Here is a 25,070-nt window from a genome sequence, read left to right on the forward strand (position 1 = left end):
AGGCCAAATGTAACGAGTGCGAGCGAGACAATTAGATAGTACATGTGGCGGGGCAAAGAACGACCGATAAGGTGATGCCACCTAGTTAATACTTTTAGGTAAATTAACATACTTACAACGATTTTTTGCACCAAACAAAATACATTGATAAGATACATAGGTTTTTAAGAAACTAAGGCAGTGATTTAAATTAAAACAAATGTAATTTACAAACTTATAACACCTTTTACTACCTTTTAGCGACCTACAACTATCTGGCAGCGCTACACGAAAATGGCGAACACGAGCACTCCGATGAACGACGAGCTGAAAAAATAATTATTATTTTAAATTCCGTTTTGCCAGCGAAATTCGGTGTGCGTGCGCGTAAAAAGAGTGCGGAAAAGCGCGGTTGGAAATTTATAGCAGCGCATTATGAAGCGGTCAAAGTGCGGCGCCAATCGAAATGGTTAGTCCAATAAAAATTAAGCAGCGACAGCGTGCCAGCCAAAAAAATCAAATAGAATAAATTTAAAGTTTTTGCTTTGCGAATTATGAAAAACCAATCGCAATGCGTGTGTGTGTGTTCGTGTGGTGCTGCGCGTGTGTGCGTGAGCGAGCGTAGAAGCAGAAGGCGCAGCGAAAAATAAAAATAAAAGCGAACAAATTAATAAAAAAAGGTGTACTAAACGCAAAAGAAAAAAAAACAAGAGAAGCAACAACAAAAACAACACAAAACTGGCGGTAAATTCGTATGCAGTACAAAAAAACAACAACAAAACGCAACGTAACGGGAACTCTTTGACGTATTTCCTCTATTATTATTATGCAAAAAGGCAGGCGGCAAATTGCAGCAGCAGCGAAATTCAAATATAAATAGCGAAAAGGTAAAGGCGCAGCCCCACAAAACTAAACTAAAAATAAGAGGCGAACATATTTGTAGTTTGAGGGGAAAAATAAAAATACTGCAAACCTTTCAATTGGCTTCAATTGGCAAATGCAATTGTTCAGCATTACATTTACATTACAGCGCTCTCTTCTCTCTCTCCGCTCGACTCTTTCACTTCCTTTCCCGCTCTCTCCTCGCCCAATTTGCTTTGCAAAGAGTTTTGCGACGAACAAGAACAATAATAATCAAAACAAAAATGTTTAAAATCCATTTTCTTTTGCCCTCTCCTTCACCCACTCTTTCATTTCGCTGAGCGCTGTCACTTGTCTTGCGCCCTTGCCTCCCCCTCTTCGCTGTTCCCCCTCTTCTTCTCTCGCCCCCGCAAAGCAGCTATCTCACTCGCTCGCTTGCGCACCATCTAAAAGCAAAGAAGAGACGCGACGAAAACGAAGTTACCTTGCCTGGAACACGACTGTGGGACAAAATCAGTCTATTAGTGGACAAACGAGGCGCAGTGGGATTGTGGTTACTAACAGAGCAGACAGTGGGGCAAATAGGGCTTCAGATCACTTTAAGGAATAAAAGTTAAAAAAAAGGTTTAAAGCTAAAAATAATTTAAATTGGTCTAATCATAAATAATTGTTAGCATATTCCGCTTATTATTGTGGCTTTATTTATTGATTTTACATTTATTTAATGTTTGATTAAAATTCTTTTTGCACGAAAGCAATTACAATTTTATTAAATTTACTTTTTTTTTAAACGGAAAGATTTAAAAACTTAAAAATGTATACATTCATTTTTCGTTATTTACTTTTGAATTCAGTATAACTTAACGATCTGAAAAATTTGTTTATACATACATATATATTTTTGTAATTACCGTACAATTTTTTTTTAAAGTTGTCGGATCACAAAGCCTTTCGTAGGGTACCAAAAATATGGAGTGCAAGAAAATATTTAAAAGCAAAGAAAAGGTAAAAAGAAAGCACAAACACTACGAACACACATTATCCATTTGCCAAATAAACATGCAAAAATGCAGATGAAGAGGGGAATGAAGAAGATGAAGGGGCTCCAAAAAGCGGCAAATCTGCAGCATGTGTGTGCAAGAGAGTGAGCGAGCAACAATTACGCGAACAATAGCAGAAACATAAAACGTGGTCTAGTCAAAACGAAGAAGAATAGTAACAACTGGAACAAACAGGCCGCATAATGCGCGATTAATGATAAGCCTCTCTATGGGAGAAACAAAGAGAACGAGAGAGACCTGATACTTGAGTGGGTGGTGACAACTATTCTTTCTCCTCTTTACACCTTGTTTTCTTGCCGCTGGTTTGTTTTGACTGCGAATCTTCTGCAATAACAATATGAAAACACAGTAAATCTTTTCAAAGTATATGAACTATAAATTAAAGTCTGAGGGCGATACACAAAAGTAAACTATAGAAAGTCTGAAAATAAAATGTAATAAAAGAACATTGGATATGTATTGTTCACCTTTTTTATTAATTATGTATATTAAATTCCAGTTGCAAAATATGTTTTCTCAAGCAGGTTCCACTGTAGTTTTGACTTTGTAATAAAAATTCATTTTTTCTTGATTGTTCTGTTTGGAATAAAGTTGTGGTTGCATTTCAACCTCCGCGATAGACGTTGCAAGCAAAAGTTTTTTTCTCCTTTCCTCATCCTCCTCCTTGCCACATTGCCTCCCCTTCTATTTGCACGGCAAGTTGCCTCTTCAAGCATCCTTTCAGCATTCCTATTATACTATTTTTATTTCTTTTTTTGACAATGCCCCAACTAGAAAAAAAAACGTCTAGGCTTCAATACGTGCCATTGAAAATGAAAAAGCATGTTAACTTCGGCCAGTTAAATTTTTAATACCCTTTTTCCTGATAGCAGATTGGAGGTTTGTGATTTTATTAAAACTTTATTTGCCCTTATTGACATTGTATACACGAAACCCCTAGAATATTGTCGTCTGATTTTGATCAAAATTTATAAGTGCGTCTATAAACAGAGTTCTGGTACTTTTAAAAATGCCTTAATTAATAATCCAATTGTTTTTAAGATTTCTAAGCTTAAGAACAAGGAACATACATATATAAGAAAAGACGACCGAAAAAATTACTTAGCATCACTTAACTTCGTTACAAACTTCTGACCAAAATTAGTATACCCTTCGTCAGCGCATAAAAAAGAAGATTCACTGAAAACTGGTTTCTGTTTTGGTTTTCTTCCTTTTGGCCTGGCCCAGCATTTTACATGAAAATGTGCAAAACAAAACTATTCCACCAGTGCACACTGGGCCAAAAAGCAATTATTTTTATATTTGTATATTATTTTTTTATATTAAAGCTAGGGAGCGTTTTGTCTTCTTAAAGGGTTGAACCAAAGTCGGAAATTATTATTACTTATTATTAAATAAGTAAGTATTTTAAAAAGGGCCCCATACGAACTTTTGGCCAAAACTCGAGCATGCTGGCTCAGTGTGCAGTGCTTAAAACCAGCCGACATGACCATTACTAAATAAAGTAGAAATAGTTCCCATTCGTTTGGCTGTCAATGGTTAAGCTTTAAATAAAAACATCTAAAATAAAACATATATTTAGACAGAACGTTTTATCAGGCACCTTTTAATTCAATATAAACATTTAAACTAAAGTTGTGGATCTTTTTTTTCAATATTTGCCCATTATCAGAAACTATTTGTTCTCAAATAATGCTGTATAAGTCTACCAGTGTAAGTCATTAATAAATAGGTAATTTTCGGAAATTTTTTCAAAACAAAGTACTCGGTGGAATGTTTTCTAGTTTTTTGGACGAAACGGATAGTTTCGAATATAATGACAATTTGCTAATGAAATTCAGACAGATAGAAAAACAAATTATAAAAGTATGTGCTTCAATTGTTTTTTTTTTAATCCTCTTCCGTATTTGCAGCTTTTTTGTTGAATTTTGAAACTTATAAAAAATGTGTGTAAAAAACAATTTATTTATCAGTTTAAGCAGATACTTTTCTTGAGCTTTTCAAAAACGTAATATTTTTTTTTATGTTTAAATTATGAATTAACAAACATTTAAGATAAGATGCTTGCCCAGGAGGTGTTAGATAACACAGCTTGTCTCACAGGACATTAGCTATTCGACCAGGGTTCGTCTTTCATAAATTTTCCTACCTTCTCCTCCAACATTTGTGCTTATTCCCTGAAACTCGTTGCAAAGCTCTCAAACACAATGGACCGACTGACTGCGACTCCTTTTTTATTGCATCTTCAACATGTGGTTGGTGGTGATTCAGTTGCATCGGGGACGGCGATTCACGAAGAACTAAAAACGGAGGATGCAGCCCCGCCTCACTCATTTTGTATTGATTGATTTCCCATTTCCCAGCCCGATGTAAACCACCGCATCTAATTCAAGCACTTTTCGCCTTCCCAGCAGGATATAGGATATATACAGCGTGTTGAACACGTCACGACATTGGCGCGACAACAATAAACCGAAGCCAGCAAAAGGATTTTATCGAGGAAGCTTAAAAGTAAAACCATTGAAAATGGCAGCGGTACGAGGACATCAGTATTTCAGCCTGCGCTGGAATAACTATCAGAATACGATGACATCGGTGTTCCAACAGCTGCGCGAGGATCTATCCTTTGTGGATGTCACATTGTCCTGCGAACACGGATCCCTCAAGGCGCACAAGGTGAGTATCCCGCCAAGTTCCACAAATACACATATCAATCTAATAACCTCTTTTGCTCTTTTCTTAGGTTGTCCTGTCCGCCTGCTCGACATATTTCCAAAAACTATTGCTCGAGAACCCTTGCAAACATCCCACGATCATCCTGCCCGCCGACATTATCTTCACTGACCTGAAAACCATTATCGATTTTGTTTATCGCGGTGAAATAGACGTCACTGAATCGGAACTACAGGTGAGTCGATATTAAGTGTTCGCTTAGCCAGTAAGATTCGTATAGATGGTTTATAGATAGATGGTATTTTTAGTTTGCATAAAACATTCAAGCAAAATTGTAATAAGGTAAATATCTGATAAAACCAATGATAAATACATATCGATAAAACCGTAAAATAAAATAGGTAAACAATTCAAATAGTTTACAAATATATTCCTATTTATTTAATTTAATTTGTAGTATCCGATAAATGAATGAGAAATACTAATACTTTACTTACAATGTTACCCTGAAAGTTTAATAGACGTATAATTCCACGTTTCATCTTTGAATATCCGATTTGATAAAATGTGTTCCATAAAATGTTTACATTTTTATACAATCTTTACAATTCATGGATTAGATAATTTTGTTGAAGACTATTTTTAGGATCTTTCTTCTTATCTCATCTTTGTTTGGTTAGCAAAACGTAAATTAAATAAAAATATCAGCTTTAATAAGTGTTAAATCAATATTATTATAATTAAATCAGAATGTTTATCGCTTTATTGAACAGTAATCATTCTATAACAAATGGCTTATTCCTGTTATAAGGTGTAAATTAAAACTTTTATAATTGATATACAAAAATATAAAAAATGGGTAAACTAATGGGTTTTAAAATATAATCAATTGTTGCTGGCATAAAATCATATAATTATGAAAATAGCAATAACTTATTGTATAAACTAGATCGTCGAATCAAATGAAATACATACACTGCACCCACAATTACCACCTATTAATCGGTTTGTCAACAAACAAAACAACAAAATCAAGCTAGCCAAACCGCAAAAGTGGTTATTTTTTAAATTGAACGCACAAATATAGAGGCGGAGCGGTACGAGTACAATTACTGTCAGGGTCGCTGTTATCTCGGCACAGCTCGCTTCTGCAAGTCCCCTCTCCCCAAGCTCACCCTTTTCTCCCGTATTTATCTGAATGCCACCCACCAAAACCGGCCTACTACACTGTGACCATTTTTTTTCTTAAATTGCAATTCAAAATGTAGTAATTTAGATTGTATACGGATATATCCAATAAAAAGTCAACCAGATCCAGAAACTTTAAAAGTTAATTTAAAAATACTTTTAGGAAGAAGATCTACTTAATTCTACCATATTTGTTTAGATTTTTTAAGAACCCTTTTTTTTGTATTTTTCTTTTATTGATAGGAAATATATTTATTACATAATGCTTCTCGTACATATTTTACCTATCCCTCTAAAAACAAAACAACCATTAATCTGAGGTTATAGAAAACAACCTTACTAAAACAATGAGAAAATGTTTAATTTTCAAATAAATAGAAATTTAATAACCTGTCCAAACAAATTCAAATCTATTTTTAACAGACTTTATAGGAAACATTCTAAAATTAGTCTGTTTGAAATATTGAATCAGGATTCGCTGAAATTGAGTAACCGAAAAAACCACTTCCGTTTTTTTTGGCGGTTTTTGGCGGTTATCTTATTGTACATAAAAGAGGTATGGAGTAGAGACAAGTTATAAGTATATTGTTAAAACTAAAATCGTTTATAGTTTGTAATTTTGTTTCCAAAATAAAAAGAAAAAAAAATCGAACCAATTTTCATTACAATTATTTTGGCTTAAATAAGTAGCATTAAAAATATTATTGATTTTGAATAAGTAAGCCTTTCTTTCGGTGCATCAACGTGCCCCGCTCTGTTGCTTTTTGCATTTGACGACAACGCCCCAATGTAATTGTCATTTGTGTGCTTCATTAATTCTTGCTGCTGACGATTGCTCTGGGGCATATAGACTCTGTGCTATAGAGAACGAACTATATATACCACCTCTGAACATTTATCGGGGAAATGTCGTTGCTTTTGCTATCGATGTGACATGGCCACAGGTTTGTTGTTGCCGCAACTTGTAATTAATATTGATTTGCATTGTCTGTGCATTGGGGCTTTGCAAATGTATCGATTTTTCAGCAATAATTAGCTGGCAGGTCAAAGAGTTTTACCTTAGGGCAGGCGAAAAATTAAATTAGGCCAATCAATTCGTGAAACTAATTGGATCAGACATCAATTTGATTTCCTTACAAGTTATTATTGTCATTTAAATGCCACATAATAATCGAGCAATGGATTTAGTATTGTAAATTTAACTTTTATTTTATGACATTTTAATTATTTATTGAATAATTTGCATTACAATTTGCTATTTGTGCTTATAGACTATACATGTTTTAATTTTTTAAGGCTAGCTACCGGTTAAACATTATGCCAAAAAACATCTCTTTAAAAAATTGTGGTTACATTTATGAATATTTTATTTAATATTTTCCATGAGGCGCAAAAAAGTTCGAAACTGGATACTATACTGCATTATAAAATGAAAATTGGTTTTTAGTTTTAAGATAACATACTTATGTTTTAAAATTCAGATTGATGATCTATAATATAAAAGGTAATAAGAGGTTAATTCAAGAAAACGTATTATCCACAAAAAGTATTATGTTAATGTATACAGCTGAAATCCGCGTTGCTGTTAAGTGTTAACATTAACTTATTTAAACAGCAACCACTTAAGCGGGGACAACAACCATATTACAGTGGTGGCCAATGAGACGTGTGTCCGCTTGAGCAAATAAGCGAGCGCTCAACTTGCTTCACACTCAAGTCGCCGTCGCTGTTGAGAAATAAAAATTACTCAAGCTGAGGGGACGCGAAAAAAAAAACACAACAAACAACAACTCAAACGGTGGTCCACTCTCTCACTCCCACTCAAACACACACATTAAGCTCCCTTCTTCTGCCGTTCCTTCTTCTTGCGGCGACTTCCCATTCATGCTCTCTTTTCCCCCTACGCCTCGTTGTTGTTTTTGTCACAGACGTGCGCTCCATTTTTATATTTTCGCTGCAAAGTTTTGCCGGCCATCTGTCCACCCAACCACCCACTCCCCCTTCTTAGCCTCCACAAGTTGCTGATTTTTTTTGCGCCTCTATTTTCTTTTACTTTATTTTCATTTTGTGGGGATTTTTACAACTACAACTACAGCTGTATCTCTTTCGTTTGTCGCCGATGTTTCTGCACATGTTCTTGGAGTTTCCTCCTTCTCCTTTATTTTATGTATTTCTTTTTGTTCGCCCATTTTTATTTTCGCCGCTTCTTGTTGTTATTGTATTTGCCCTTGTACTTTTGTATGTTTCAACCGCAACTGCCGTTTGTGTGTGTTGGAGCTTTCGTCTTGGTGCGTATTTTCTGTGTGTGTGTTTGGGAATAATTTTTTGCTTTTTCTGGGAGTGTGTGTGGTGCCCCCCTTTTTTTTGGCGCGTCCATTTCGCCTTGAAAAATTTTTGTACGGACTTCAGATTGGCAACGCTAAGGGAAAACCCCTGTGAAAATGGGAGGGAAGTACAAAAGTTTTCGTACTTTTGGACGACGTGCAGTGGAGTTTCCCAACGAAAAAAATTGTTTTGCCAAACTTACTCATTGTTGTTGCGACTGGCCAAGAATATGAGTTCTTATAAAAACTTTTTTAACTACATAAATGAATTACAAAGTCAGCTTAATTAGTTAAAATATTAATGGGGCTTTTGAATTACCCACCCAGCTTAAAGAAATATTAGTTAAAACTGTTAAAAATGTCTAAAATGGTTAGGAATACTTTGACGTTAACTATATCGTTTAAATAACATGGATTAAGAAAGTTTAAGATTCTTAAAACGGCTCATTGGAAAAACCTTTTGTTTTTGAACCTTTAAGTTTGTACTTAAAATTTGTGATAACCTTCAGTACGGTAAAAAAAGGCTTAAAAAATAAATCTTTTTAATAGGTAATTTAAAAATTTAAACTTTAACTTAAGGTCTACCTTAATTATATTGAAATGCCAATGTAACAAATATCTTCTTATTGTTTTTAAGTTAACTTTTTTTTTCTGGAAAATAGTTATAAAAAAAACTTAGCATTCCTTAAAAAATTATTAAAGTTCTAAAATTTCTTCTTTAAAATTAGGTTCACCCTAAAAAATATTGGAATTCCTCTTTTACTTTGTGGCTTTTGTAATTGTTCTGCAGGCACATTTAAAAACAATTAATGGAACTCCTTTGACGTGAAGAAGGCTCACCCGAAAAAGCCGCTTCAAGAAACGGTTTCTTACGCTTCTATGTAGTACATATGTATCTCGCTCGCACACACGCTTACTGAACCCAGCGTTGCCACACTTCTTTCTTGGTTTTGTTTTCTTCCCTTCTTTTTGGGGTTAAGCTCAGATTCGATTTTCGCTAAGCGTTAATTAATGCTGGCGCTGCTTTAATGCTTTTAGCAAACGTGGTCAGCCAACACATACACTCACATACACGTATGATTTAGTGTTGCCAGTTGCCTTAGCCCCTTAACCCCCTCAGTGCTCCTTCACTTTTAAATGCATGTGTCTGCCACGCCATGTGCTTTGGTTATATTTATTGCTATGTATTTTTTGTTTTGTTATTTTTCTGCTTTTTTTTCTTATATTTTTTGCATGCCAACACTTGAGGGTCTTCCCAATGCGTCGTACCTTTCCCACCCACCAACTTGCTGCCTCCCCTCTTTTGGCCTCATTGCATGTGTGCTACACAGAGAAAAACAGAGCAAAATCAATTAGATTTACAGATGCTTTCTTATTTTTGCTTAAATACAATTACTTGAGGAACCCACTTCTGGAAATTAAGGCTCCAGTTTATATCCCACTGATCTTTAATGAAATGCTTTGTTGGCACATATACATATATTTCAGTGTAAATAATAGATTTAAGGGATAATAATATAATATTTATCTGACAAAAATAAAAAAAAAATGATTATCCCTAGATGCACATTCTTTATTGCAAACTAATGCAAACTAAAAAAAAGTAGGAAATTTATGAAAATTAAAGATAATTTAAGAATGTACTATCTATCTGCTCAATTTCAAAACTTGAACTTCTAGGGTTAAATTGTTCATCATGTCATATGTAATTTTTTTCGGTGTACCTCAGTGTTCTCCCTCACTCCTTCACCTTTATCTTTGGCCAACTATGTGAGCAGCTGAAACGGTCGCAAATACACGGACAGAAAGACAGAGACGGGGAGTAAGGTGGACATCAGTTAACGGGGTGGCTCAACACCCGCACTCGCTCTCTCTTTTCATCTCCCTCTGTCTGAACCACTTGGCTTGCATTTTTTCCGATTTTTTCTTTCGTTCTTTCTTGCAAACAGAATTACGTTTTTTTTTTTGCTGAGTGAAAGAGCGAGAGCGCGCTTGCAACTTTGAACTTTTCGAAGGAAACGGACTAAAAGAAAAAAATCGAAATTGAGTGAAGCGCAAAGAAAAAATTTTTTGCCCGCCCTTATGTGTGTGTGAGTGCCCCCAACAATGGCCGCTGCTCACACACACATTGAGACCCATACACTTTCATTCTCAGTCCAAGTCGTAGCCTTAACGCCCCAAAACCACCCCCCCCCCCCACCTCTTTTAGCCAACCCCCTTTTGCGGACGACGCTGCGTCTGTCCAGTTCCATCAGGATTTTTTTCTCTGTTCAACTTTTCGTCCTGCTTCTTGTCTTCGCCGCTCTTCTTTCTCGCACTCCTCCCGCTTTTGGTTTTTGTTTTTGTTGTAGTTGTTGTAGCTGCTTCGACCAGAGAGCGCAATTTTTTCTGCGGCTCACGAAACGTGCATTGTTTTTGCTGCACGGTGGGATGAGGCGTCGAATTTAGTAACTACATTTCAAAGTTCAAAGTGGATAAAGTCGTATATTACAAATATTTGAAAACTTTACGGATTTTATTTAACAAACAAATTTTATAATTTTAATTAATGATACAAACCTTAAATTTAGGCGCGTTAGTCATAGTTTTGGATGTTTTAAAAATCAATACGAGAAGTCCGTAAGAGTAGAAAGCTGGATTTAATATTGAAAATCGTGTAGGTACCTTAGATATCTAACTTATTACTAACATTTATTTTAAGACAATAAAATAAGACAAATTATAATAATTCTTTATCAAATGAAGAAAAGGAGCATTTTTTTTAAATTAACTATTTGGGTGGTTATAAATACGTGAATCTAGTATGCGAATTTTAAGATAGCCAAATGAGAAAAAGTGAAAATCAATTTCTCGACTTTGCATTAGCTTTGGTAAGCCCTAGTCCAGAACGGCTTCCAATTAGGACGGCATTGGACCAGTTCGAATTTCCAATTCATCCGCGCAATGTCCACACCCATTTTTACATCCATGTTGCTTGTTCTCGCTTATGGCCATTTTCAAATACAACAACTACAACTACGTCGTCCTTCCATCAATTGCTGCACTATTCTAGTTTTTTATTCGTTGCTCATCTGTTCCATTGTTTTTGCTACTGGTTTGGCGTTCTTCGGGAAATGGGGAGAAATGTCTACGCGACACCCAAACACAAATCATGGGGTCCTGAGAATGGGATTCATCTCCAGTTAATGGGCGTCGCGAGTCGGAAGTCTGAGTTTGAGTTTGTTTCAGTATTGGAGTTTTTTTTTGTTTGGGGTTGGGGTTTTCTGTAGATGGTCAGTGTGCTGGTCATTTTCTAAGGGTGCTATGTACTGTGGGTTTCGCTATGTATATTTTTCACTCATTTGTATATTTTTCTTTTTTAATTTTTTTTTTCTATTTCCACCTCTTCTGTTGTCCCCAAACAAGTTTGTTAAGAAATTTGTTCCCCTCATCAATAATGCAAATTATTTTTTGTGCGCTGTTTGCAAGTTCAATCCACTATCACTGTTTCCAATTGTGATAATTGTACCACCTTTCGGCTCCGGTACATTTATAAATCATTTTTACCCATGATTTACCGGTGCACACTTTTCAATAATTTACGGATATTGCAGCAAAATATCGATTCGATTTTTAAATTTAGTTATGGAATTTTAATTTGTCCAACTATGTAATATCTTTGGAATTAAGCAATTTTCTAAGAAAGTGTTTGAAAATAAAAGCTTTTAAAAACGTTGGTCAATCTTATGTAGCATTTGGTATCTTTAGATTCATTAAATATGGGGTTTGGCCCACTATGCGCGTGATGTGCCGCAATTTTTTTCCTCGGCTTTCTTGCCCTCTGCTGTTGTTGTTGTTGTTGTCAGTTGGCGCTCAGGCTCAAAGTTTCTTCTCATTTTTTTCCAGCCTGCTTGAGTACTTTTCTGAGCCGGTGTGTGTGTGAGCTTGCTTATGTTTTATTTTTTCGTCTTCTCTTTTTTTTATGTGGAGAGCAGAGAGAGCTCTGCCGCCACCGCTGTAGCTGCCTTTGCATTTTTTTCCGATTGCGACCGATTTTTTTTCGCCACCGCTATGTATGCTATATGTATGTGTGAGTGGGTGGGGAGGGCGTTGTGGTGTGTGTGAGTGCTTTTGCTCCTTTGCTTTTGCTTTTGCTAATCGCTGGCGTTGTCGTCGTCTTTTGGCATCATTCTTTTTATTTGTAATTCGGTTCATCATCATCGTTCATCGTTCTGTCGCACATGTACTATGTAATTCAGAGCGCGAGCGAGAGCGAGAGAGACAGATCTGAGTGAGATTTCTTCTGTTCTTGTTGTTGTTGCTGCTGCTGATATGTTTTTTTATATTTCCTCCTCCTTCTACTTTTCTTCTGCTTCTTCTTTCTTCTCTGCAGCGGTGGCAGCGGCGACGACGGTCAATTTCGCCCAGCGCTGCGTCGCCAGCCATCAGACAAAATTTGTATTTGTAGTCGGTGGGTCTCGTCTCGCGCTTTCGATCTCTCGGACAATCGGAATTGTAACGTCGTTATTATAACGCAATAACAAAAAGGAAAAACGTACAAAAAAATTGTTCAAAAACCAAAATAAATTTATAAAGAATATAACGTTAAAAACACAAAAAACCCTTCATTAGTGCCAATTTAAATCAAAAAAGTTTTATAAAAAACTCACATGTGCTGAAAATAAAACTCGGACTCTCTTTCTCCCACCTGATCCCGTTAGTCGCGCGCGCTCTCCTTTCATCGCTCTCTCGCTTTCCCAGTCTCTCTCTCAGAACTGCCGGCTGCAGACGCATAAAAAATTAAAAAAAAAGCTATACGTTTTGCATTACGTAGTAAAAGGCATTCCCTCACACAAACAAACAAACATACATGTGCGCTTTTTCCCATTTTATGATTATATATTTTATACAATATGTAAATGTGCATTCCCTTTTCGTCGCGTTATTCGCGTGTGTTTACTCCTTTTCGCTCTCTTTTTGCCGCATATTCATTGATTTCAGTTCTTTTTATAGCAAAAAACAACAAATACCAAAGCCACGTGTTGATAAACATTATTAAAAGGAGATGTTACACATATAATATCTACTATTCGCACCGATTGCGTCCTACGAAAAAAATATACTACTTTTTATTGTCATTAATTATTACACGATAAAATCTATTATTTTCTCTAATTTTATTTTGGGTATTGCAAACCGTTTTTTGTATGATAATAATTCCGTCACGTCGACTACTACAATTTGTCAACTTTAAAACTAAAAACACAAATCTACTATGCTTGGTTCCCTGGAATAATTAACAACCATTCGCCGATCAAGGTATAAAAAACCCTTTTCTGTTTTGCTGCTTTCTTTTGGGCGCTTTTCGGACGTAATGTACTCCATAAGTTTCGTGTTTTTTTGGGCTAGGCCACATAAAATAATGCCATTAATTAGATGTACCTAACCCCCACGAATACATCCAACCCAAAACACACCCTCGCACGCACATTTACAAACACACTCTCGCAATTAGCGACCATCAGAATAACGGCAAAACTGAGACATAACGAAACAAAGGCGTACAAAAAAGAAATGTAGAAATTTTGCCCGATTCCTTCACTTGGGGGCGCACCCAAAATGGATTTTGTGCTCGACTTTTGCTTGGCTTTATTTTCAAGCGTTCTTATCGATAATCAATTAGGACCCTTAATTAATATACTGGTTTTTACAACACTAATTACTAGATTAATTTATTTTAAAATATTGTGTTGCTTAATAGGACCTTTAATTAATCTGAATTTTCAGAACTAATTGTATAAGTAAAAGTTCGCAAACATTTAAAAACAAAAGCTAACTTTTTTTGACTATTTTAATTCCCCCAAAATATTTTTATAATATTTTTTAACTAGAATATTGCTATAAACGCGGAGTTGTCCGATTTTTCGAATTAAAATAATCTTTGACCTAAAACAAGAGCTAATGTATAAAATAAAAGTTAACTCATTAACCTTCCCAAGGCTTTATTTTATAAGTCGAATATATTTGTGCTAAGATTCCATAGGCGATTTGCTTTTTTCTCTTCTCTTGCCAAAGACTCAAAGACTACGGCAATAAAACCTACTCGTAGAGAAGAAATCAAGGTTTTTGCAGCATAGCCTTTGATGTTGTTTGCTGAACTTTGGAGTACACAGTTCCATTCGAGTAAACTACTCGAAGTTGCCTCGCTGAGCTCGAATCGATTGCAGTCCGGCAAAAAAGTTCACACATCAAGCAGCGTCAAAGTTCGCCAAGTGGTTCCAGCAAAACTATGCACCTCTTATGCATGGGGCATGGAAGAAGCCAATCACTGGAGTAAAAGAAGAAAGAAATCAGTGAATCAAATGATCGCGAAGAGTTCAACAAAAACTCGTTGACCATGATGTGAATGATATAAGAACAAAAGCCTTTGAAATGATAAAGTCCAAGTTGGAGCAAGTTGTGACTCTGGGTGGAGTCTCGAATGAGCAGATGTGCACTCGGAAAGAAAAGAGCTGCCTTGCAAACTATGACCCCAAAACCCCTTATTCTCTTAAGCCCCCGTAGTTATCCCCACTTTCCATGAAGAGGAAGAAATCGGTTGAGGGCCAACCGTCGACTACGGCGACGATTATGCGCCGGCTTGGCCTCACTTGTATACAATGGCGGGTTATCAAGTCCAAACAGCGGCCCGACCGTTGGGCCCTTCCATATTCCTCTTCCTTTCCTGCACTGAAAAGAAAACAACAACTTCAAAAAAAACTTATAACCCTAAGAACATTGTGTAATAAAGCCCAAGAATTGAATTCCGTTTCTGTTTCTAGGGTCAGTTCTAATTAACCTGGGATATAGGAAATAAAACTTCGTTAAATTTTCAAGCCCAGTCTTTGTTAAATGAATTATTGTTTTAGATAACCATGTTTTAGGTTATTTATTCGAGTATTCCTGTTAAAAAATATTTGTACCCTCAGAATTTGAAATTAAAAAGAAGTTTAATTCCCTTGATTGATTAATAAATTGGAAAAGTGTTGGGAAAATAAAATGTTTTTTTTTGAAGACCCCCAGAGACCTCCTTAAGATATGCTTCTTGTTTTGTAGCAGGCCACTCTTTTGCGCTTAATACTTCTTAAAACTTTTTGTAATATTTATACAGGGCATTAAACTATTTTTGCGAGTGTCAGTCGGGTCCGAGTCCGTTGCTATAAGGGGTTTGGGATTGCGGGGTTTCGGTGTGGGTGCATTGTGGAGGGAGGCTGAGGCTCACTCAAGCATCGCTTTTGCTTATCACAAGCCTATTGAGCGGCTCTGCTTGCTGTTGGTGTAGTTGGGAGATGGTGGAGATGGAGGCACGAGGAAGGGGTAGTGGGTGGTGTAAGGCGGCTTATTGCCCCGCCCCTCGCTACGCCACACTCACACAGTCACAGATAGCGTAATCAGGGTATTTCCGTGCTGTGATTTTTATATTTTTCAATTTGTTTCCCTTTTTTTTTGTGTTTATGCCCCATTCCCTTTGGCATTCTTGCTGGGAGTTTTTCCATTTTTTTCTTGCATTCATTTGCTACTTCTTAATTTCTTTTTAGTGCGCAAATGAGTCGCTGGTAAGGTGGTGGGTGTTAAAAGGAGAAAAGCGGGTGGGACGAACCACCACCCCTGGCAAAAAGGCGAAAATTTACTCAAGAAAGTCACAAGAAAATGTAAAACAACTGGACAGGCATTTTCATTTCATTGCTTTCCTTTTATTTGTTGTTGGCTTGCCTCACCATTTTTTTAAGGGTGCAATTGTCTCCCTCTCTGGGTTCTTGTCTCTACCGCTTTTTCTTTTCTTTTTCTCCGTTTTTTAATCGATCGGATTGGCGAGCAGTGCGGCAACATAACATCAATCACAGTCAGCGGCAGGTCAGCGAAAAAATATCCAAAAAAGATTCGCTCCGGGGCAATCCTCCAGTCAAATCAGATAATAGAAATAAATAAACTTCTAAGCTGAAATTATGGCAAAGGCAAGCAGCTTAAAGTTTACCCCAATGCCTTCCAGGTAAAAAATGTATTTTTCTACAAAAAAGTGCGTGAAAAACGAGAATAGTGGGGATATTGTGCCAACTGAAAGGACTTTTTGTTTGCCTCGTAGTAGAACATTTATAAAGGCTCCAAAAAATAAGTTGATGAATTTATATAGTGCATTTAGGATACAAAAGAAGAAATGTCCTCGAATCCAAACTATAGAACTTTCATTTTGTTCATTTGTTAACCTTCATTCCTTAGTGATTTATAGTAACTGTCTATCAGAGTAATTTTTACTCCATTAATATATTAAATAAACACCTTTTAAAGTTCCTGACTATTTTAATAGTTGGTAAATTTACTGAGAACCTAACAATCGGATATTGCAAATAACTTCATCTGATTTTTTTTAGGGGTTTTTGTGTTTTTTTCTTTGTCTTTCACACAAAAACCACAATACTATATTCCATGCATTGCACAATTTCCACTTGGAATTCAAATTTCAAACGATTGCGTTTTTTAACAAATACATTGGGACTCACCACCAATCAAACCCACTTTTCACGACCCCCTTCCCTATATCCCCTACCTATAGCATTCATTGAACAATGCTATATAATTACATAAAAGTCAGCAGCTTGCTTGGCAGAAGTGAAAAAAATGCTAAAGAAGGATACAGAAGAGCTCTCCTTCTCACAGGGTGCCAAATGGAAAAGTCCCTTGTTTTAATTTCTCTTTTTTCAACTTTTTTTTTCGAAGCACACCCAAAAAAAAAAAGAGAAAGAAACAAAACAACAGAAAAATCCACAAGGAGGAAAAATATTCGCCCAGTGCTGCCGCCCACACAACTACTAAATAACCGATTTTTTTCGGCTACGTTTCCAACTCATCAGCAGATTTTTTTTGGCTTGGCTTTGGGTTTTTATTTCTCAACTAATCCCACACCTCGAACACCGAACCACCGGGCACACCCAGTGATTTCGTGATGCCTTTCCCTCCCCAAAAGCTTTTTTGACCGAACCTCTTCGTCTTCGTCCCTTTCTCGATACAAGTATTTTTTTCCACTTTTAAACTGGGCTTGTTGTTATTGTACTGCAAAGATATAGATTACATTTGTTGTTGTCTCAAAATGGTATATAGTTGTTTGTTTGTGTGGACGGTCTAGGGGCATATTATATAAAGAAAAGGTTTAAGTTTTGTTGCGTTTTTTATTTATTTGGCCGACCGTCCCATTTTCGCCGTGCTTCATTGGACAAAAACTCATTCCCGTTTTGTTCCTACCAGTTATACTTAGGCCACCCCTTAAAAATTCGGTCCCTTTATTGTGCCGAGTCCTTGAATCGAAGAAGCAGAATCTTAGCTTTGGGCATTCAATAAACTTAAAACCAATAATTGATAGTTGAGGATGGATAGTAGGTCTCTATTCGGAAAACAAAACGTTTTTGTTTTACTAGAATTGTTTATTTATAGAGAGCTAGCTAAATTTAGTTTATACTAAAAAGATTATTAGTTTACATCTAGAAATTGTATTAGTGTGTTTTTTAAGTACAACCATTAATGCACATGATTATTAATTGGCATGTGTTTGTTAAATAAATGCCAATATAAACGACAAAAAATGGGCAGGTGTAACAATTATGCAAAAAAAAGTTGCGTAATATAAGTTTGAGTAGAAAAAAATTATGAAATTTCAACCACAATGCTTGATTTATTTTAGTGACACATTTTAAAATTTGATTTAACATTATGCGTTGATGGGATACAATTTCCAAAAAGTAAATCGACCAATTTTGTAAGACCATTCCCCTGTACAATTTCTGTTATTTTTATTTAAATATTTAGCAAATTGGTATTGTTGTTCTAAAAAACAGTAGCTAAACAAAGTTTAATTTTGTCCCTGATTCCACATTCTGTAATTGTGAGTCCATCAATATTACTTAATTTTTCTGACCTTGCGGGCGTAGTATTTTGTTTTTCATAAACTACTTATCATATCCATTTTAAACCTAATTTTGAAAACAAAGAATAAAGCTAAAAGGATTCGCTTCTAAAGCGCTAGGAAATAGGCAATAAAAATGTTTAGAAAAATAGAAAACAAAATTAGGAAAAACAAAAACGATAGATGGACCTGCGGCAATGTTTGAAGTTGTTGAATCAAAATAAAAGCCACGAGAAGAGAACAATTTTTTTTAAACCCATACACATTCAGTCGGAAAGAAAGCACAAAAAGAGGGCAAGGAGAAGAAAAGAAAACGGAGGAACTCCTCATATGACCGACTAATAAAATAGCAACGTTGCGCACAATGTAAATAAAAGTAAAGCGTGAAAGAGGCAAAAACAACAGAAAGAAAAAGCGAACCAAGGCCACATAACATAACATAAAATAATAATAAAAATGCCGGCCGCTTTAAGCGGCTGATTTCTGTTTCTTTTCTATGCCATCCGCATCCCACCATCTCTTCATCTCCTCGTTTTCCCCCTTTATCATCATCCTCCCCCCACACAAACACATACACGCGAATTTTCTATCGTCGCGTACTATTTTCGTCAGTCAGCTGAGCCCAGTTACTTCTTTCACTCTCTTGCTTCTTCGTTTTTCTTGCCTTTTCCTTTTTGAGCACCTCGTGCAAGCTCCCATATGTTTTTCCGCCGTCTGCTTTCCTTTGCCTTACTCCCCCCATTTTATTATGTATTTTGATAATGCTACCCCAAACACCAACTCCTTGACAGCTGCGATTTTTTCTTGCGTTTTGTTTCTTCACCTATGCTTACTTTTCTTTTCTTTATCATTTTATCTCAAAAAAAAAAAGTCTTTAAGTTTGAATTTTCTTTAATTTTTGTTTGTATATTTCTATTTTTATATTTGATTCCGCTTGTTTTTTTCTAGGTTTTATATACTCTCAATAATTTTCTCTTTTCTTCATCTGCTGGAAATATGGACCCCATATTGTCGCCTTTTTTATTGCAAGTTCAAGTCGCGAAAAAAAATTGTATTATCTTGAATTTTATTAGCAGAAATGCTGATTTGAGTGATTGATTTTGATTTTACATTATGTAACATTTCTATAAAAAAAACCTCTCCGTTCTTAATTTTCTTTATATAATATTTATGCGAGTTAAACAGACAAAAAAATGGGTAAATATTCATTAACTCAAAATATAACCCGAAATACCTAAAATGTCTATATATAAGTTTAAAAAATACAAGTTACCTACAGTTCACTTGCTTAACTTTGTCCGGTTTCAGGAGCACCTGACCATTTGATATGACCAGGTTTTTGGGTCCACCGCAACATTTCTCCTTTATCCTTGTGCTGCAGTCAAATTAAAAATATGTGGTCTACTTTTGGGTGGCATGCAGTAGTAAAAGCAGCAGCAAAATAGCCAACAACAAGCGTATTATTATTGGTAGCAGCAAAAAAAAAAAAAAAACACTCAGACCCAAAGAGAAAATAAAAAGAAAGTGGTGGGAGACAGGGGATGGAAAATTCACGAAGCAAGCTCAAAGCGAATTTTGAAGAATTTTTAATTAAAATGCAAGGCAGCTTTCGTGTTGTAGTTGTAATTTTGTAAACTAAACAAGGAAAAGCGGGGAAGGTGAGAGAAAATGCTGTGGTTTTTGGCCAAAAGCTGAGCGCGTAAAAGTAGTTAGTAAATTGCAAAAAATAGAGACAAAAGAAAAAAAGATAGATGCACATATGGACACCTGAAATATAGAGGTGGAGGAACCCGAAGCTCGTAACCGGAAGTTCACGCAGGCAAAAGTCCACCACGGAAACGAAGCTCAACTAGAGGAGCATAGAGACCGAAAAAATCGGCGAAGTCGGGAAAGGAAAAGGGGTCCTAGTCTAGGCTGGACCCTGGCATTTAAGCCAACATCGTTCACAAACATCGGGCCCCATAAGGGGCAATTCTCCAGGCTCCCTGTCCTAGTTTTTTTTCTTCTTTCTCCTCTGACATTTCATTTCCGTAACTCAAATGCTGCCCTGTGTCCCCGTATATGGATGTTTCTTTGTATCTGTGTGTGGAGACAGTTTATAGCCCAAGCGAATCTTCATTTACTTCCGCGCCGCAGCATTCTCCGGCTGCTCCTTCGCCGCTTTTTGTTTTAGTTTTTTTTTTTTCAATTTTTTTTGTTTTGTTTTGTCCCGCAGCAGTGGCAGCATGCAAAGTGCAATTTTCCCGCTCCCTAAGCTAACTATTCTGGGCCTTAGCTGGGGAAATGCCATCATCATCATCAGCACAAGCGGCAGCTGGGCCAGTTTGCATTCTATTTCATTTCCAAGCACAGAAGAAAAATTTTAACAAAATTGCTCATCAATACCAAGGATTTTCAATAGGTTTGTCATTTGTGTGACTAACCTATATAATTAACAAGATAAAACAAATTTACAGGTTTTGAAACTATTCTGTTGATCACTTCTCTTTTTTTTAAAGCAAGTTTCAGCACGAAACGTTTTAAAATATGAACAGTAAACAAGGTTTTTTCTTTTTATCTTCATAAACATGCGTTGATCTCAATTTAAAACCTGGATATGGAAAATTTTTGGCTTGCTGATGTTAAAAAGAAAACTTTAAATTGATATTGAATTGACTTTATAAGTACCTTTTTTTCCTCTGCAGTCGTTGTTCATCTTCACACACATCCCATTCCCCTTACACACCAGCTGACAATCAATGTTTGGTTTAGCAGAAATTTTTCCCTTGCAATTTTTGTTGCAGCAAACTTGAGGGTAAAACAAAACATTGCCAAAGCAACAAAGACAAACACAACAAAAAGAAAAAAAGCGAAGAGAAGGCCAGGCAATAGAAATGGAAAGAATGAAGGAAAGCCAAAAGAGAGAGGGCGAAAAAAAATGAAATTAATTTCTTTTGTGCTCCGACGTCGTCGACGTAGTCGTCCCACTGAAACTACCCAGGATCCCAGTTCCCAGATCCCCCAGATCCGAGCCAGAAACCGAAACAGAGCCAGGGCCCAACTCCAATGTTCATTTCCGGCAGTCAAACTGCGCGTCCTGCCAGAACTCCCCAATCCATTCCTCTTGTTCGGCGCTGTCCTGTCCTCTTCTTTTCTGCTCCTGCAACACCCAACTAACCACCGCAGCTCACTTTATTTCACCTGCACTAAAAAAACTAAAGAATTGTTTAATAAGTAACTAAATTAAATTTAAATAAATTCAGAAATACAGATATTAAATAAGGTCCCATCTGAACATTCAAAGTTAAAGCATAGTAATTTGTTCAAAAAAAATATAATCCAATTATTTTTTTATTTAAAATCATATCTAAATCCGGATAAGTTTATTTTTATTTATGAGTGACTAGTGGATCCAAAAAGGCATAATTTATTTTTTACAACATAATTATGCTTCCCTAGCGAACTTATATAATTAAGAATAGTTGTCTTAGTTTGATTCTATTTAACTATGAAATCTATAACCCAAAATCACTCACAGTTTTTTTTCTCTCTGTACAAGTGCAAGTTGTTGCAGGCTGCTCAGGTGGATTTTTTCGGAAGGTTTTGGTACCTCGAGTTTTGAGTTTGAGTTAGTGGCATCTTGCGTCCCCCAGAGCGTACTCTCTATGCTCCCACTTCTTCCCTTCTCACTGCCTTTCCCCGCATTTTTTCCATCCTTCACAATGTCCTTTTTTTTTTGCACCATACCAGCATCAGGACTGGAAGGAAGCAGGAGCGTGAGGAGCATTCTTCTTGGCGTTTGTTCATTTTCCGCAACTGTAGCCAGGCGGCAGTTGAATGGAAGGAGTTTTGGAGGTCCTATGTGGCAAGGAGGCGTGGCAGGTTTAGGGAAGGAATGGGGTACATAAGCCGCACATGCAACGCTTTACTTCGACATTGCTTTGTTTTTTCTCCTATTCCATACCCTGCCAATATTGCAGCTAGGGGTATGTATGACAAGTCCACAGAAAAAATACAGGGAGTGGGCAAGCGAAATTGTATCGATAAAACAATCTGTATGTGTAGGGTGAGAACTCTTTTTTGGACAGGCCAATATTCCAATCGTTTAATTATTGTCAGATGCTTTGTTGTCTTTAAATGAAATAAATAATTAAATGAATGAAATAAACAAACTCAAACTCTTTGTGTCATAATTTTTAAATCCCTCCATGCAGTTATTCATAAACTAGAAATTCTTTTAACTGCGATCCTGGGCTCAAAGTCCTGAAGATTATTTAAGCTAGACATTAGTATGCTTGGGAATCCAGCTAAGTTTCGACGGTAACATTCAGTCTAAAGCTCTTAAACTGTGGCGCATTTCCGCCTGGATATTTACCCCGTCGTCTGCTTTCTTTTCGCACTCGGGCACTCTATCCTCTATGCTAATGAAGCCTCTTCTTTGCGTTCCCACTTTTTTTTTCAATTTTTTTTTTGTATTTTAAAGGTTGTGTGTGTGTTTGGCAGGCAGTGCCATCATCATGGTTTCAATGGTCGCCCGAGAGCCTAAGCTCATGCCGTTTGGCTCCGCTCTTAATCCCTGGCACTAAAGACCACTGCCCCAGACTAAGACCCAAAACCCCAGACCAGTTCTTAGTCCAAGGACCAAGCAATTTCTGCGCAGGCTCAGCTGTGTGTCCTTCCGCCACCCATCTCCCATTTTTTGGACTCCGCATCACCACCACCCACTCCTGGCATTTCTTGTTCTTCCAGTGCAATCTGCACGCCTTGTTGCGGTATTAGTTTGCTTTACGTGATTTCGTTGCATTTTTTCTGATACCCTCCTCTTCGACCGTCCGTCCCCTCCCCCCTACTCGCTCACATTTCCTTTGGCGTCCTGTGTGGAAAACCCCATAGATTTAATTACAGTTTTCCTCTCGCAGATAATCGAATTTTTTTTCTGCCTTTGCTTGGCTCTACGCAATCTACAACCAGCATCGCACCACCACGCCCTTTGGCCTGTCCATTCGGTTTGTGCAACTTCCTTTTAATCTGCATGTCGATTTCCTTTGCACAGATTTTTTCCTTTTCCCATACAGAACACCCTGAACCCTGAACACCCTGGGCATTCCTTTTCCATCCATTTCTCAGCTTTCTTTTCCAGTACTCACAGCTTTTTTCCTTGCTCCGAGTTCGTACATAAATTTCTGCTCAGTTGTAATTAAAAATTTCGTTTGAGGCTTCAGGATTCTTACTCAAAATTAGTTTCCTTTCTCGATGTTTTTTTTTTTGTATTGTTTATTTTCTGAGGGTTAAAATATAGCTCTGGGGTTTATTTGATGTTTTTTATTGACTGTCCGTTAAAGGCTTTCCCTTTGAGTACTGAAAATTAAATAATTTTTCGTCTCGTATGCGTGTAAACTCATTGAAAATCTATAAACATTTGCACTAATTAGCCGTAAGCAGTTCGTTAGCCCGACACCTGAAAAACCTTTTACTAATGACCTCAATTTCCTCTCTATCTTTCTCTTTGCAGGTAAGCCAAGTCGTGACAATGTAATGCCCAGCAAATATTCCAAAAATACAAAAACGGAAAAAATAAAAGTAAAGCCAACAAATGAACTGTAAGTTTCACTCATCGATGGCCAGCAGCGGATACGACTAAAATTGAATTCAATATGAGCCGAGCTGCTGAGCCAGAGCAAATATTTTCGATAAATGCGCAAAAATGCAAGCTGAATCACAATGCAGCAAACGAGCGGAGATATTATTGATTGAGAGCAGGTCGAAGATGGAATACCCTAGTTTAAGGTATCCATACTCTCGATAACGTTTGTGGGGTCCTTTTTGAATTAACAGAGCCAACTAAAAGTTGTCTGTCCTTGAGTTGCTATATAAATCTCTGCTCCTTTCAAATCATTTTTGAGTGACTAGGATTTTAAGGTAGAAAATTCTAGATATCCCAGATAACCCTAGATTTTATAACACCGTTAAGGTAAAGATACAAAATTAAAGTCATATTACTTTAAGACTTGTCTTGAAACTGTTAAGTTTTACTTGTATTTTCACTATTTTATGAAGTGTATTTGCGAAAACTCCATTAATGAAGCCAAAAATTCGTGTCAAAAATAAAAATCGCAGACGTAAAAAATAAAAACGAAAGCAGCTGGACACTCCAACTCCGTTGAAGTCTGCGATACACTCCCAAAAAACCACAGATGTACAAACCTATATGGGCGATACTGTGTATTATATACCAGTGTATATGTACAGTGGAGATTTACCTGTTGAACGCTGGACTACATCCGAGGCATTCACTTCATGGGCGTGCCGTATCCCCAACCCTTGCCCCAAAGTTGTTTTCGATAGTGTGTGTCTGTGTGTGTGTGTTCGGCGACTTGATATTTGTTGTTTGCATGATCAGTTTGGCGTTTTCCTGGAATCGTCGATTGCATTTTAGCTCCCGAACATTTGTACTTGGTTCTGTTTGTTTGCAAGGCATCCGAAATCCCCAAACTGTGGCAAGGTCCCAAAGGCAGGCGCCTTTGGGAGACTTTTGGTTGTTCCCACATCACGTTTACACGATGTGCTAATTGAGTTAGTATGCATGATGCCAAAAAAAAATTAAAAAAGACCAAACAACCGCATATGCATAGATAGGGCGTTTCGACACAATCCGTAGCAGGTTAAAATTGTGTCTAGTTAGCAACGTTGGGTTGAATATAACACCACCAACACCAGAAAATGCTAAAAAAAAAAAAAATTGAGGGCCCTTACATACGTCTCGATTTCGGTTTCGTTTCGTATTTAACGTTTTTGTTTTCTTTTTTGCCCAGTGCCATATGGCATCGAAAACCGATAATTACCACCATACAAAAGTATCTATATCTGTGTATGGGTCGGAGTATCTGTGTTTGGGTTTTTGCGCGAGTATGCGAGTGTGTGTGTGCCTACCTGCAGCAGAAGCCTCTCAAGAGACAAAACTGGACAAATGCCACCATACATACATATGTACCCCTCACATCTTTTCACAACACTACAAAATACAACACTCATAGTCAACAAATTACTCACGCGCAAAAATCGCCATTCGTTATTGTTTGTTGTTATTATTGG

The 25,070-nt window shown here is 36.7% G+C and overlaps 1 protein-coding gene across 3 annotated transcripts in view; it reads left to right on the forward strand.

Annotated features, from left to right (window-relative positions):
* Positions 1 to 322: 322 nt before the first annotated feature.
* LOC128256262 (broad-complex core protein isoforms 1/2/3/4/5) overlaps positions 323 to 25,070 on the forward strand; it is a 52,145-nt gene continuing 27,397 nt past the window's right edge. For 2 of the 3 annotated variants that reach the window (XM_052986545.1, XM_052986547.1), the window contains exons 1-3: positions 325 to 866; positions 4,313 to 4,577; positions 4,645 to 4,809. In XM_052986545.1, coding sequence (XP_052842505.1) covers positions 4,428 to 4,577; positions 4,645 to 4,809 — 315 coding nt within the window. In that variant the 5' untranslated portion in view covers positions 325 to 866; positions 4,313 to 4,427. Of the gene's footprint in view, positions 867 to 4,312; positions 4,578 to 4,644; positions 4,810 to 25,070 lie in introns of all 3 variants that reach the window. The other variant, XM_052986546.1, reaches the window with a different exon arrangement.

This window comes from Drosophila gunungcola (genome assembly GCF_025200985.1).
Source record: "Drosophila gunungcola strain Sukarami chromosome 2R unlocalized genomic scaffold, Dgunungcola_SK_2 000013F, whole genome shotgun sequence".
NCBI lineage: Eukaryota > Metazoa > Arthropoda > Insecta > Diptera > Drosophilidae > Drosophila > Drosophila gunungcola.